Source organism: Chenopodium quinoa, unplaced genomic scaffold, assembly GCF_001683475.1.
Source record: "Chenopodium quinoa cultivar QQ74 unplaced genomic scaffold, ASM168347v1, whole genome shotgun sequence".
NCBI lineage: Eukaryota > Viridiplantae > Streptophyta > Magnoliopsida > Caryophyllales > Amaranthaceae > Chenopodium > Chenopodium quinoa.
Window position 1 is genome coordinate 230,152 of NW_018742931.1, and position 17,120 is coordinate 247,271.

The window sequence follows — 17,120 nt, forward strand, 5'->3', positions numbered from 1 at the left end:
AAGGGCGTCATGAGCATGGTATGCGTTGCCATGGAATTCCGAACTCTATGCTCTTTTATGATATTACAGAGATTGATGAAGCAATGAAGTTGTGGGAGGAAATTCGACCTGCACTGATCTTACAAGGCAAATTTTAATCTGATTGTACTGTACTCTTTTACCTTTCATTGATTTGCAGTCTTGATTATGTTATTTGATATTGTAAGCATGAAAACGATTGCTATGTAGATGAGACTAAGTAGAGAGACCTTGAATAACAGCCAGTTATCAGGAATTGTCCGGGATAATTGTACATAAATAATCACTGTAACTCATGTTCTTTATATAAAAAGAACACTCCAAACCTGATTTGCAAACTGCACAACAGTAGGTTAATATGGTGTAAGGTTGATAGAGTGACAAAACAGAATTGGATTTGCAATGTCCGCACCTATCAAAATAATATCACTTACAATGTACAAATGTCAGAAACTTAAAATTCAGTCTTACAGCACTTGAAAGTAAGACATGATTCGACATCATATATTGGTGATTAGGCGGCCAAACAAACTGATTAAGAAAACAGTATATGTCCTTGAACCAATGGGTTTATAAGAACAATTTTTCTCAGATTAATTACAGGAACACAATAGATGTACAGGAAGCAGCAAGAGTGTATTTCAAGCTGAAGCGAGATTAGTCTTGAATTTCTTGCTACATCCAAGAGAAAAGGAGCTCACATACGATGATGATGATAAAAATCATACCCGCCTTCCAGTGTCAGGTGTCTCGCCACAAGCAGGATCCTCATCCTTTTATCTTACAATGCATCCATTTTGAGATGCATCTATTATTAGATAAATGGATGTAACCACCAACAAACTCGACTTCGGTACTCCTCGGAACCAACAACAGTGTTTTAGACAACTTATATTGCCTCCATAGCTGATCTCTTTCTCTATCATCATCGCCATAACCATCACAAGCAGAGGAAACATAAAGCCGCTCCAGAACAATTGCCTTACTTAAAATGTACTCTAGCAACTTCACATCATTAGCATTACCCTTGACATTCAATAGTTTTATCTTCTTAAGCTGACTTAACAAGCACATAGGTATTGGATTTCAGTCACCCCAATCCACTTCATTCGTAGACATATCCATAGTTAGATGGACCAAATTATGAAAGGCTGACCAAACATCAACATCAAAGTCATTAAGTGCATTGAACACAATAAGACCATTTAACAGTTTAAGAGACTCAACACTAGAAATCCCTTGAAGAACTTTTGGTATAAGTATAAGATAATCAGTCCTACTATAACTAAAATTCCAAATGTCAAGATTAGCCCTGAACAATATGCTTGGATACTTGACAAGTTTATAGATTCCAAGAAAACCACAAATCTCAATGTGTTCGAGCATTGGTGCATCAATTACTAGGATAAATTGTCGCGATTTTCCTCTGATAATCAAGGACTTCAATTTCAGAGCTGATATATCGAAGATTTTAAGGTAAGCAGAATCATTATCTAATTCCAAAGACAACATTTCCAAAGTTAGGCATGACTTAATTATAGTTTTAAACACGTAGAGGGATGGTAAGTCAACCAACACAGGTTTCTTCAACTTTGGAAGACTAACAGTCCCAAATTCTGGTAGTACACAGAAAATATTTCCACCCAACTCAAGCTCTACAAGTGATTCATTTTCAAATACACAAGTACACAGAAAATATCGAACAATTTGCTTCATGTAGATTTAATTTCCTCCTCCAAATCACCATGTAAAAACACGGTTTTTACATCCATTTGCTCAAGAAATAAGTCCTCCGAAACCACTATAGCCAACAAGATCCTTATAGTGGTTGACTTCACAACTGGAGCAAAGATCTCGTGATAATCAATGCCCTCCTTTTGTGAAAAACCTTTCACCACAAGTCTTGCCTTGTACCGAATTGTACCATCCGGTTCTTCTTTCTTTTGAAAGATCCACTTGCACAAAGGTGCTCTCTTGCCCTTGGGCAACTCAACCAACACCCAAGTGTTGTTCTTCTCCAATGAAGACATCTCGTCTTCCATTGCTTGCTCCCACTTCAACGAGTCACCCATGCCCATTGCCTCTTGATAACATTCCGGCTCACCGAAATCCGTCAACAACAAATAATGCAAGGATGGAGAATATCGGTTTGATGGCTTGATTGGTCTTGATGATCTACTCACCGTTGGTGGTGTAGAAGGCTCTCCTTGAACCACAACAGGCTCACCCATAACTACTCGCTCATCCGTTTCCAAGTGATCATCATCATCTGAATCACTTGAATCCGAATCCACAGGAACATGAACACCATGTTAAGGAGATGCTTGTTGAATTGTCACCTCAACTTCTACTTGTTCAACCTCTTTGCCACTTCTAACTTTACCATCTAGCTCAACAAATTCCCACTCATCTCCAATTGATTCTTTCTCAATGGATTTCCCACCAAAATTGTCCTTGTACAAGGAGCTGTCATCAAAAGTGATGTCACAATGCCTAACAATCTTTCGATTCTTAGGATCCCACAATCTATAACCATATTTCTCACATCCATACCCGATGAAGTAACATTTGATGGCCTTTGGGTCTAGCTTGTCTCTGTTCTCGGATTGCAAATAGGCCACACAACCAAAAGTTTTCAAGTGAGTGTAGGACACCTCCTTACCACTCCAGTCCTCTTCCGTTATCTTGAATTCCAAAGGCACCAAAGGTCCACGGTTTACCAAGTAAGTCGGGGGACTAGTGGCATCCGCCCAAAAGAATTTTGGGAGGCCCGCAAACAACCTCATACACCTTTCCCTCTTAAGTAAGGTCCTATTCATCCGCTCTGCTACCCTGTTTTGGCGAGGTTTACCGAGAATGGTCCTCTCCAAAAACAATGTCATGCTCCTTACAAATGTTCTTGTAAGCTTCCAACTCATACTCTCCTCCATTGTCGGACTTGATTGCCTTAATCTTCTTGCCCGAAGCATTTTCAACCTCCGCCTTCCAAGTCTTGAACTTCTCATTCACTTCCGACTTGTACTTCATGAAATACACCCATACTTTCCGGGTTGAATCATCAATGAAAGTAACAAAGTAGTGAGAACCACCTTGGGACTTGATGGGGTATGGGCCCCAAACATCCGTGTGCACAAGTTCTAGCTTCTCCTTCTTCAAGGACCGTTTGGTTTTTGTGAAAGACACCTTCTTTTGCTTGCCAAAAACACATGCTTCACAAAATCTCATGTCGATTGATTTCAACCCCGACAACTTATCCTTTGAAGCTAGCATTTTCATCCCTTTCTCACTCATGTGACCAAGCCGAGTATACCAAAGCCTAGTCTCATCATTTGCGGTTGTAGAAATCATGCTTGTACACCCTAAGGTAGTGTACAAAGTACCGGTCTTCGTGCCCCGAGCCACCACCATAGCTCCCTTCTACACCTTCCAAGTACCCTCACCAAACATGGTTCTAAAACCACTTGAGTCAAGTTGACCCACCGAAATCAAATTCTTTCTTAGCTTAGGTATGTACCTAACATCTTCAAGCTTCCATGAGCTCCCACTTGAAGTCTTGATCATGACATCTCCTTTCCCCACAATATCTAACGGTTCATCATTCGCATGGTACACCTTTTCAAACTTGTCGCTCTTGAAGTTTTGGAAAATCTCCATACATGGAGAATAATGGAATGAAGCTCCCAAATCAAGGATCCAAGACTCAATGGGACTATCAACACTCAAGATCAATGCATCATCGATTTCATCGCTTGATGCCAAGCTAACCGATAAACTAGCATCATCGTGGTTCTTGTGGTTTAAACCACCCTTCTTCTTGGGATTAGGACATTCCCTCTTTGTATGCCCTTTCACACCACAACCCCAACACACAATGTTCACCTTCCCTTTCGACTTACTCCTCCCTCTAGACTTCCATCTTCCTCTTTGAGCACCTCTTTGTTGTCTTCCACGTCCTCTACCTTCACTAGAATAAGCACCACCCGATGACTCACCCGAGTTCTTCCTTCTCAAGCTCTCACTCAAGATTAAGTCCCTCACGTCATCACACTTCAACTTCGACTTTCCGAAAGAGTTGCTAATGGAGGCTACAACGGTATCCCAACTTCTAGGCAACGATGACAACAAAATCAAGGACCTCACTTCATCATCAAACTTGATCTCAACAGAAGCTAGTTGAGGGATTATCGAATTGAATTCATTTATATATTCGGGGGCGGAACCACTATCATTCATTTCAATTTCAAACAAACGACGCATCAAGAACACCTTGTTCATAGCCGATGGCTTCTCATACATATTGGACAATGCTTTGATCACACCAATCGTCGTTGTCACATCTTTGACATTGTAAGCAACACTCTTTGCCAATGTCAATCTAATCACTCCAAGAGCTTGTTTATCCAATACTTTCCACTCATCTTCCTTCATACCTGATGGTTTACTAGTAAGGGGAAAATATAGGTTCTTTTGATACAAATAGTCTCTATTTGCATCTTCCAAAACCCAAAACCTTCCCATCAAACTTCTTAATTCTCAACTTGCCTTCTTCCATTGAAAATCAAACACACAAAGTTCACAGTAGTTTTTCAACAACAAAGAATGCAACTTGACACCCAAGATTCAAACTTTGAACACCTAAAGACCCAAACTTTGTAACTCAATCACAAATTCAAGTTTAACACAAACCCTAAATCCCTAAAACACCAAAGATTAACCCTGGCTCTGATACCAATTGAAAGGATTAAGGGTTCAAACTAATTGCAATCAACCCACAACAATGAAGAACAAAACAAGCACAACAACTAAGAACAACCATGAAGAAATTAAAGCAAGTAAAAAAAAGGGAGATAATGTTACGGTGGAAAAACCCGAGACCCGGGAGAAAAAACCCCACCCTTTGCACTATGGAGTAGTATTGATGATGAATGAAATCAAGATTACAAGCATGAATGGTATGACATTCAAATGCTCCTCACAAATCTCTCACAAACCCCCTCTATGTGTTTATGTTTTGTGTATTCATATAAAAGAGGCTTAGTAAAAGTATATATAGTCTAGGTATTAAATGACAATCCAAGGGCTAGCAATTAATCAAGCACACGGGCTGAAATCGCACCGTAGAAACAGAGCAGCAGGGGTTCGACCGAACCTACCCGGAGTTCGGTCGAACTCCCTTAAGGTTCGGTCACACCTATGCTAGAAAATGGAAGTGTTGTTGCTACTGCCTCAAAACATGGTTCGATCGGACCCAGCATGTTCGAACGAACTTTTCACGAGTTTGGCCGAACTCCTTCTTGTTCGATCGAACTCACAACCAATAGCAGCTTCTAGCTTCTCACCTTATGCCTCAATGCATTGATTCATCTCCACACTAATCCTAACACATGGTCCATCTAAGAAGATGTAAGGGAGTTGAGTCCAAAGGTAACACCATCGGCGAGATAAAATGGAGGTGGCAGCTGCTGATTTGAATGGGAGGAGTGAGAAGATTTCCAGCAAAAGAGTGTTTGGGGGTGAGGTTAATCTGCCTTCTACAGAATTCGAGAGAATTTCAGCCATTTTTTTGTAAGTAATTTGGGTGTTTTTCACTTTTCTGTAAGTTGACTTGAGGCCTAGGAAGGGTTTTGTTGGGTGGTTGGTGGATACAAAGTTTACAGAACTTTTAAATATATATTTTTGGAGGGATAAGAATAGAAAACTAGGAAGGTATTTGTTTAGGGGATAAAAGGGGTAAGACAAGGATGAAAAATAGGGATAAAAGAAATGTAGTGTTTGTTTAGAGGGATGGGGATTAAAAGAGGGTTAGGGATAGGGATAAAAATACCCACTTATCCCTCCATTTCTATAACTAAGGGGGGTGGTATAAGGGGAAGGGATAAGAAAGGGGTATTAAAAGACCAAATTACCCTTAATGAAATTGAAAGGGTAAGGGGAAAGGATAGAACTTAATAAGGATATTTTTATAAATTTATTACTTATCCCTAATTTATTTCCCATACTTATCAAACATGGGATAAAAATTATTTATCCTTGTCCCACCTATCAATCCCCTATCTTTATCCTCCCTTCTTATCCCTCTCATTTCCATCCCTCCAATCAAACGCCCCGTAAATATTATTTTCTATAAACTGCTCTTTTTGGATGGAATCCTCACGGGTCAATTCATCCCGATTTAGCAGGTAAGGTCTTAAGGAAAGATAAGGGAATCCCCAGCTCCTCACTCTCAAAAAGCTTCGAGATTCAAACATTTCCAATTTGTCAAGTCTTGCTTGATTCGTTCCGTATATATATTATGTATGGTCAAGGTAAAAAAATGGTATTTGATGTACTAAAGATGACTTCAAAAACAATCAAAATGATGAAAAGTAGAGGAAAGATAATATAAGGTAAACAAGTAGTGGACTTGAATCTCTAGAAAATTAAAATATATACTTCGTAATAAATTTTGAGGATTTGAATCCTTGGAAATCTAATATATATAAATAAAGTAGGTATTTTTGGAGAACATTTGGAGCGTCACGTAAGAATTATGTTTATTTTGACCAATAAGAAGAAAGATTTGTATTTTATTTTTGAATTAAAAAATTATGTCACCACCTAGATAAAAGTAACGAATTAGATTTGATATATCTAAAATTTAAATGTCACGTAGATTATAATCCACGAATTAAATTATTTTAATGGAAAAAATAAAGTAAAAATATAGAAAAAGATAAATTTATTAATTCAATACTACGAGTATAAGAAATCCAAAAAAAATATACTAAGAAATATTTAAATGATAAACGCTTATAATAAAGTTTGATACCTATCATTATAAGATAAATTTTGATAGAATTTACGATAAGAAATACAAATTGTTCGTTAAGTATAATTAAATTAAAATTTGTGATACCTACCATTATAAATTGACACATCATACGACACAAACAAAATTTCGTATCAATAAAAAACCCCATCAAGCGAATTTTGTGTTAGTAATTTTGTGTTTTTTGGTCATCAATGGCCGGGTAATTTTTAGCTTAATTTTTTAAATTCTATGTTTAAATTAGTATTTCTAATTATTACTTACATTGTATTAATTTGGGATACTCAACTAATATATGTTTATGTTTTATTTACTAAATGTTTTTTTACATGCAGATCTAACACATCATACGACACAAATAAAATTTCGTATCAATACAAAAGCCCATCAAGCGAATTTTGTGTTAGTAATTTTGTGTTAGTTTTAGCCTTTAAGGTCATCAATGTCCGGATAATTTTTAAAATCTTATGTTTAAATTTATATTTGTAATTATTAGTTACATTGTATTTATTTAGGATACTTAACGATTATTTGTTTATGTAATGACATACGATTAGATGTTGTATACTTAATATATGGATGGCTTTGGTTATTTTTGGAGATGATGAAAGAATTTCAATGCATAGATTTGATTTTATATCGCAACAATTTTTCATTTATTGGTAAATATATTGATTTATTTTATATAAATGTAGAGATTTAATTTATATCAATTTCAGTTTGGCTAACATTTCACGATTCAATTTATCCATTGATGTAGTAGGTTGGTTGTGGACGAGATTGGTGATTCTATCGAAATAAAAGATATGATGATTTAGGATTTAAATTATAAATATATCATTTCATATTAAAGATTTTATATAACGGAAAAAATATTATATTTACAATTTATTTATATTTAATAAATTCATTATAAATTATAGTAAAAATAAATAAATATTAAACTTTTGTAATTTTGTCTGAAATTATTAAATACAATAAATCAAATAATTAAAAATCTTAGATGAAAAAACCGTGCATCACACGGGCTTCCATCTAGTAATACATAATAACAAAGTACAAAATCTACGTCTATTCTCCGAGCCTTATTGAGTTATTTCCTCTTTAGGTATTCGATGAAGTATACAAAGTCGAGAAAGGATTCAACCTCTTTTTATAGCAAAGGCATATATTTCATTCACAATCTAACAAAAGTTTGGTATGCCTGAACCGTTCAAGCTGTAAGCTGTGTATCCCATATAATAGTCTCCCTCTTCACCAAAATAAGCTTAAGTAAATAAAGAGACGACTTAAACTGAGTGTTATTGAGAAATGTAGAACCTGTTATTGCACATATGCAAAAGAACAAACCACCTTTATATTGCTACACAACTTTAACGTGTCAGATCTGCTTCGGCCGCTAAGTTTCTCTACATCTCTAGTTCACTTTCCAACTCACGGATTGATGATACAGGGAAAACACCAGATAACTTGCAGCAAATGCACGCAAGAAATGGTAGCGAATGACAGGAAATAGAACATCATCCTCCAATAAAAATTAACAGCTAAATATATGCACAATGGATTCAGTAAATTTTTTATATAAGAAAAAAAGCTTTTTTATAAATAGAGTCTACATTTAAGACCCCACTGGAGCAACTCCTTTTGCTTTGGCTGTTGCAGCAGCGGCTGCAGCGGCTGCTGCAGCTGCAGCTGCTGATGCTGCGGCACCTGGGGTTGATGGTGGAGACGGATTAGACTGCTCACTGTTCTGAGTGGCCACTATCTGCTGTTGCTGCTGTTGCTTCTGCTCTGAGTTGACTTCTGTAATCAACTCCTTTATTTGATTGCCCGTGAGTGTCTCATTCTTTAACAATGAATTAGCCAAGGCATGGAGCTCCTTGCTATGAGTTGTAAGAATGTTTTTGGCATTGTTGTATGCTTGCTCAAGTAAAAACCTAACCTCTTGCTCAATAAGGAGCCGAGTTTCAGTGCTCATACTCCGGCCATTGTCATCATAATCATGAGTCACAAGCCCAACCTCTCTGCTCATCCCATACTTTGTTACCATTGACCGTGCAAGTTTTGTTGCTTGTTGGAGATCAGAGGATGCACCAGAAGTTACCTCATTCTCCCCAAAAATGAGCTCCTCAGCAACTCGACCTCCCATGCAAACATCAAGGCGGGCAAGCATTTGTTTCCGGGAAACACTTGTTTGATCCTGCTCAGGAAGTTGAGTAACCATTCCAAGGGAAACACCTCGAGGGACGATTGTAGCTTTGTGAACCGGAAGGGCACCAGCAGTGTGCATAGCGACGAGGGCATGACCGCCCTCATGATACGCTGTCATCCTCCGGTTTTCCTCGGAGATTACAGCGGACTTGCGCTCACTGCCCATTAAAATTCTGTCCTTGGCATACTCAAGATCAGGCATGCTCACTGCCTTGGCCCCATCCATTGCAGCCTTCAGAGCAGCTATGTTAACTAGGTTAGCAAGCTCAGCACCAGAGAAGCCTGGCGTTCCTCGAGCAATAATCATGAGGTCCACATCTTCTCCCTTCAGCACCTGTATATAGTAAAACATGTCGAACGACCCAAAGGTAGAAATAGCATTAGTGCATGTACACAGCAATCAACAGATTTAGCACTCAATCTATAGTGTCTTGGTGACAACTGACAGGATAACCAAAAGTTCAGAACTACACTTCTATTATTCCAAAAACAAAATAAATAAATATATGTAGCTTATACTTGGTACGCTCATCTAACTAACAACCACAAGAGTTTCTTACTATTATCACAATGACAACAGATAATCGGAGCTAAAGAAATCACCACACCCAATCAACACAGGGCTTTTGTCTATCAGAATTCCTAACTCAGACCTAATAAAACCCAACATTAAAGCCAAAGAATAGGGGAGAAAAAATTGCAGTGCTTTCTTTCCAGAACATCGATCAACAGAAAACAAGCTGATTTACTCCTATTTTCTTGCCTTCATCAAAGAAATTCTATGAAAACATTGGAAACGAATTGCTTGGATCAGGTTTGATTTGGGTCATACATGGGTTACGAGTAGTTATTATGATAAATCAAGCAATATAGGTCATTACTTTTCAGGTTACCAGTTCAGCTCATGATTGGGTCATGTAATTTGGGTACAGTCCGGGTTTGAGTTTGGGGTAAACATGTACAGGTTTTGACGGTCAAGACACTGTCTACAATTAATGATACTCCCTCTATCCTAGAATAATTCAAATACTTGTTCGTGACAACTGACAACGTATCAAGAGAATAGTTGGTAGGCCTTGTGGTTGCCTTACCTATTGTTATTTTAACGCAAAAGTGGAATGGTAGGAAAAAGTGGAGTATGAAGAAAAAGAGAAATGAAAGGAGATATTGGATCCAAAAAGAAGATAAGAAATAATAGACGGGCAGGTACTAGGGATGGCAATGGGTCCGGGACCCTACCCAGACCTTGTCAGTCCCTACCCTAAAATACGGGTATGGGTCTAATTTTTTTAGACCCTATGGGTACGGGTAGGGTATGGGTCTAGGCGGCATCGGGTAGGGTAAGGGTCCGGATATGATGTTTTCAAACCCGTACTCTACCCAGACCCGTACATAGACCCGCATAATATATTAACTAAGACAAATTTTCAAAATCAAATAGAAAAAATCTTAAGGATGTTGATTTTGTAGGATGTTAATGATGAAATCGAGTATGATACGAAAGACGATTATAAATAGTAGGCTATTAACTTTCTACTTGTGCACTTAATTCTACAAGACTTAAATTGTAATGAGCTTATGGATAATAATTTGTTTATATATCATTCTAATATTTTTTTTTTTTATTTAATTGATTTACGATATGCCAAATTAATCGGTCATGTTCTTATGTATTAGTTTATTTGCTTTTTGCGCAATACATGCAATCGTACAATTAAAAACAGACAATTAAAATTTGGGAAAAAAAGGTTAGTGAAGGACCCATATTGGACCCTGGACCCTACCCAGACTGCTAGACCCATAGGGTCCGGGTAAGGGTCTTAAAATTTTAGACCCTAAGGGTTCGGGTAGGGTATGGGTATGGGTATGGATTGAAAATTCCAAGTACGGGTCCGGGTATCACTAGACCCTACCCAGACCCTACCCATTGCCATCCCTAGCAGGTACATACTGAAATAGGAAGTCTATTTTGTGACAGATGGAAAAGGAAAGTGTGGAACACTTTTGGGATAGAGGGAGTAACATCTAAGGGCAATATCAAAATATAAATTACTCCCCTCCCAAGGTGTTATGAACTTCTGAACATCTGATTAAATGATAGTTCATTCAAAACAACAATGCAAAAGACGTGAACTATTTAATCCAGGGAAACAGGAAATTTGTCACCACTATTTCATACCTTAGTCATATGAGTTTCTAAAATCTGTCTGCGTCCTTCAACATCTGGATTGGGAACGGTAACATGTCGATCAAATCGTCCAGGTCTAACCAGCGCATGGTCCAATGATTCAGGAAAGTTGGTTGCAGCTATCACAATAATTCCCTCACTTTGTTTAAAGCCATCAAGTTCAACAAGCAACTGATTTAATGTCATTTTCATATATTGCTGATCCTTGGGGTTACGACTTCCCCCGATAGCATCAATCTCATCAATAAAAATGATACAAGGTGACCGTTTCTTAGCCGCTGCAAACAGATCTCTAACCCTCCTGGCTCCAACACCAACAAACATCTCCTCAAACTCACTACCACTGCAAGAGAAGAAAGGTACTCCAGCTTCTCCAGCAATAGCTCTGGCTAGCATAGTTTTGCCAGTACCAGGAGGGCCAACAAGCAAAACACCCTTGGGGAGTTTACCTCCCAAACGAGTAAAACGCTGTAGATATAAAAAAATATGTATCAATAAGACATAACTATCCACGCAAGAATCATAATAAATCTAACATCGCAGACATAATTTTGGGGAAAAAATAGTATCCATTGGCACAATAGTTCACCAAGATACTATACAAAAGAATGAAAATGCTTTCTTTCAAGACACCAAAAGTGACATCAAAGGAAAAAATAATGTAGTACATATCAACATAAATTTGCACATCATACAAGTGCCTCATGTTTGCTATCAGTACTGTACAGTACAGATAAGAAGCGGGAGAGGAGTCAAAACCTACATTAACATTTTCATACTAGCAGGAGAGAGGAGTCGTAACAACAACCAAGGAACAACTTTTTAGATGTCATGATCACTGATCAGTGTCATTTAGACTTGGCTACTAGTATCAAACAGGACCAGATAATTACGAGTTTTAACCACACTGTATTATACAAAGTATTATTAAAACAAATTTAAATGTCAAGAGCCCAAACCATATGGAGTTAGCATAAGGTAAAATGAAGTCTCTCTATAACACTGGTCATAATTGAAAAGTGTATATACTCTTTGCCTTCTTAATATGATAGATTAAAAGATATTAACGCAGTTCATTGATGAGTCTCTCTGAGAAACACTTGCAGATAAAAGGAAAGAGGAAAAATAATAGAAGTCCAGTTGTAGATGCTAACCACTTTTAATAAAAGAACATGAAAGACTTTCAAAGCAGTCAGAAATAAAAGAAACTATATACATGGATTAACATACCTTAGGATCTCGAAGATAATGAACAATTTCTTCTAGCTCAGCTTTTGCTTCATCAACACCTTTCACATCACTGAATTTAGTGTTGGACTCCATACTAGGCTGCACCTCTTCATTCAGACCAAGTCCTGAATTATGAAAAGGCGGATTTCATGAATTAGCTCAAAGACAAACTATAAAATAGCAAAAATTAAAAGTGAGAAAGATCCTAGCCCTTTTGCCCCTGGACCAATGTACTCAGAGCACTTGTAGTTTCTGTACCTTTACTAATTCCTCTGTCTTCAATTAGTGCCCCAACTCCTGATATTAAGAGAAATGCTAAAGCAATGGTACGAAAAGTACGCCACAGCTGTTCCTTAAAATGCCCTCCTTCAGAAGACACCATATGTATTGGAGCACTAGAAGTTCCAAGTACTCCATCTTTTGTGGATTTTCCCACATTGCGGAAAGCAGAAAGTCCACCCATGCTTTCTTCCTCAGAAAAGCTGTGGCCCGTGGCAGCTATTCCTGATGATATTAGCAATTCAATTAAGCAAGAGAGAGGACAGTGAAATAAATAGAAAGAGAACAAATAACTGAGATAGATAAAAACCAAATGACTTACAAATATAGCACTTAATTACATTAGACACAAGAAAATAATGGCTTGTGAGATTGCACACGAAAAAAACCAATATTTGTGTGTTTGCGCGTGCATGTAGTGCACATGTACCAAGAACCTCCGCTACTTAAAGATTTGTGTATGCGCGTGCGTGCGTGTGTGTGTGCGCGTGCGTGTGTGGGTGAGAGAGAGAGAGAGGGAGATAGGAGATGGCATGAAATACCTGCCTCTCTAACAGCAGACAACAGATGGCAAAAAAAATGTACATGTTACAGAGAAATATTTTAGGGCGCCAAAGAGAGATCAAGGCAACAAATAGAGCAAATGAGATTAGTTCAGAGATGACTTTGAGGAGAAGCAAGAACAATGCACAGATGGAATGCTCCACCTGCAAGCCAGCAGCAGGATCAGCTATTAGGTGGAGGCTATTGGTAATTTAAGAGGTCAATGAAATGAGCAAGTGAGCCATTGTCATAGTGTCTAGTTTACTACACAGGAATTCATTATTTACATAATTTTAAGGTGTTTTTTAAATATCTTCCAAGACTAAAAGCTGAAGTTCAAAGCTTAGACAAATAGCTTAGTGAAATTAGGGATCAAAGCAGAGTAGGGACATCCTTTCAAAAGGAGAAAAAAAAAATAACAGTAGAGACAGAATGGCACCACATAAAAGAACTTGATATATACTTAAACAAGTAAATATTGAGATGAAAATCAAACAACCGAATGCATGAAACTCACAAACAACAATTCCAAGAGTGGCACATACAAATAGTCAAAGACCACAACAAGAAGTTAAAAAAGACCCTACAATTATTCACTTGTCAGGAGAAAAGTAAGCACCACATTATCCACAAAATGCCATTTATTATGCATAGATAAAATTTTAATTTCCCAAAGAAACAAAGCCTATTCCAGGGGACAACATGCAAGTCTTTTTCCATAGAGAAGTCATAGTTTTCAGTTCATCAGCAGACACCATTGGCAAGAGACACATTGTATGAGATGTCAAAAGAGAAAGTAGTCACCATAGCTTGTTGTCAACTTATTAAGTAAAACACATATTCCAACACAAACCTCTCTGCAATGTTCTGAGCAACTCGCTTTCATTCAATCTATCAACCTTGACCAGTGCTTTAACATACTCGGCCACAGCAGTAGGACTAGAATGCAAAGCAGGTTGACTTTCAAAGGCTCTTATCACTGCTTCTGGATCGCCTCGGCGATAAACATCCCTAAAATAATCACTTGCTCCCTCAGCATCTCGACCTCTTTGACCTAAGCTGCCAACATAGCTCGATTGATATCTCTTCTGAGATCCTGCAAGTCTACTTTCTGCAAAACAAATCATATAGTTAGTAATATATGTTTGGTCACCCAAACTAAAAATGAAATCTTGAATCTAGCCAAAAATACAAACAAACCAAACAACAATTTAATCAAATAAAGAGTAATTGGGCAGGACACAAACCAGAATAAAGTTTAAAGCAAATTTAACTGAGAAGCTCTTATTAAAAAATTAAGATGCTAGAGCTTAAGACATCCTCATAATAGAAACTATTATCACCAGACAAACCAAATAAAGTTGGATCTCACTCAGAGATTGTTTAAACATAATACCTCCGGAAGTGCACAAAGCAACACAAAATAAACCACATAGTCTAAGATTTTAATCACAGAAATAGACTTGTATGAAATACTCCCTTGCACTCCTATCAAGCCAAATGATCTACAAAATAGCTAGAAGCTCATACCATTATATCAGTTTCTTTATTCCCACATAAAACCAACACATGTCGAGTAGTGGTATTATTGGGAAAATCCAATAATCGATTCCTTCGGTTTTAGTTTTGACAGTACTCATGTCTCAATAAATGAAGCCATAGGAACAATGAATATACGAGTCTAAAAACTATCAACTCCTATTTCAATCCTTGACAAACTTATTGCATTCAAAACCAATTTCCTACAATCATGGTGTCATACTGCGTCCAATTCTTAGTTAGTAGACACTACACGTGCGTAACAAACTAACAATCAAACAATTATAAGATAATTGATTATCAACAACCCATAGATATCATCAAATGAACAATCACCTAGGTCAAAATCCTACAACTCTTTTATAAACACATCAAAGGAAAATCCAGTAACATGTCAAAAAGACAAAAGTTTCACCTCCAACATTGTGCAGCTGTCGTAAAGTTGAATAAAGCCTAGTTGAAATAGTCCTCAATCGTACAAGCTCGTATTCCCGTGTTGCCGCCTGCCAAAAACAATAAACAGAATCGTAAATTTCCAATTGCATAACATTCAATCAACACCCTTCTCCCAAATCAAAATACCTTCCAAGTTAAGGTGATCTACATATAGAGGAAGACAATCGACACAAAAGAAAGGTACAATCTTCATCAAAATCTAAAGATTCAAACTCATTTCTGTAGCCATTTCATGTGACAGTTCTAATTTCAACTACTTCAAACCTTCATTACCATCATCAAATGGATAAGCTACCAACTAAGAACAACTAATTTCACTGAAAATCCAAACTAACCGGCTAAAATATTCTGCAAGAATCCATCTTTACGAAAACCCTAAGCTCAAAACCCCCAACTTTCAACTCTATCTACCCAATTAAACATAATTCAACCAAACCCACACAAAAAAAGGGCAAAATAATCAATACCCACAAATTAATTCAACAAATCCAAATCCTTAAATTCCCCAAATCAACTAAAAACAAAAAAATTAGGGTTCCAAGATCAACAAAACCAATAAATTACCAGACTTCAAAGAAAATCAATAGAAGGGTATCAATAAAATAGAAAGATTCAATCACAAACCTGCCTAATAAGTTGCCTCCAAGCCATTAAACCCCTATTCCCTCTTTTAATTTAGCTCTCTCTCCTAAAGAGAGCTAAAGAAATGATCTTCCCTCTTGTCCAATAAATTTTCCCCCAATTTTTGCAAACCCTCAATTAAAATTGAATCTTGAATCTGTTACAATAAAAAAAAAATTAATAATTTGGGTGCCCAGCAATCGCGAAAAATAGGGGAAAGAGAGGAGAGAGAGAGAGAAAGCTTTATGTATGTACGAGTAAAATGTAGCGTTTGGTTGAGATGAAGAAATTTGTGAGACAAGTAGTTTGAATTTTTGTTAATTTTTAATTTTTTGGAATGAACAGAGCAAGAGAGTAAAATATCTAACGGGTATGAATCAAATGGGTCGGTGATCCATATTCGCCCACGCTATAAGTGTAGTTTGAGAGTGATTAACTGTCCTAATCTCCAATTTGTACATTTGTTCGAGTACTTACCAAGTTACGAGTGAGTAACATTGTCACTTTGTTAGTGCTCAAACAATTTGATTCGTTTTTGTGATTTGGTCAAAATGGACATAAGTGCATACCACATGGTCACGTTAAGTTGTTATTTAATCGAGACTGTGTAATATGTGCATGATTTTTGTTTTGTTTTTTAAAATGATTCTAAACGACATGTATTGATTTATAAGTTATAAATGAATTATATATTTTATTATTTGTTTAGTTAGAAAAAAAAATAAAAAAAAAAAGTAGAAGAAAAAATAAAATAAAGGATATGGTCATATGGTGTGAAGTTGAAATCCTCGCCTACTTATGAAATTGATACGTTAATCTAATGACAAATTAATCTATTATTTTTATCTTGAGGGTTCCTAAATATTTAGTTAAATATGAAAATCACAATAGACCATATCAGAATAGATCAAATGAATTCTCAACTCATTTTGAATTCTATATCCATATTTCATGCCTTCCTTTCATTATGTCATTATAAATGCACTTTTTGGATTAGACTAAAATAAACACACAAATAATACATCTCTCGTTATAATATTCGTTGGATTTTATTGCACCAAAAGAATTATAATGTTCTCCCCTTTTTATCTTTATTTAATTTAATTTTTATATTACATTTGTGATCCACAATATTTTACTCAAATTTCATACTTTGTATATTTTTACATATGTAGCTTCTTTTTCTTTTTTTTTTTCTTTTTTTTTTTAGGAAAAGTAAGAGCCGAT

The 17,120-nt window shown here is 36.7% G+C and overlaps 1 protein-coding gene across 1 annotated transcript; it reads right to left on the reverse strand.

The window, feature by feature from the left end:
• Nucleotides 1–8,099: 8,099 nt before the first annotated feature.
• Nucleotides 8,100–16,293, reverse strand: LOC110728376 (ATP-dependent zinc metalloprotease FTSH 4, mitochondrial-like). Its single transcript, XM_021908024.1, has 7 exons — nucleotides 15,897–16,293; nucleotides 15,232–15,319; nucleotides 14,131–14,388; nucleotides 12,714–12,959; nucleotides 12,456–12,580; nucleotides 11,217–11,693; nucleotides 8,100–9,371 (listed from the first exon to the last, which is right to left on the reverse strand). The coding sequence occupies exons 1-7, from the start codon at nucleotides 15,921–15,923 to the stop codon at nucleotides 8,445–8,447; spliced, it is 2,148 nt and encodes a 715-aa protein (XP_021763716.1). The 5' UTR covers nucleotides 15,924–16,293; the 3' UTR covers nucleotides 8,100–8,444.
• Between the last annotated feature and the right edge of the window lie 827 nt (nucleotides 16,294–17,120).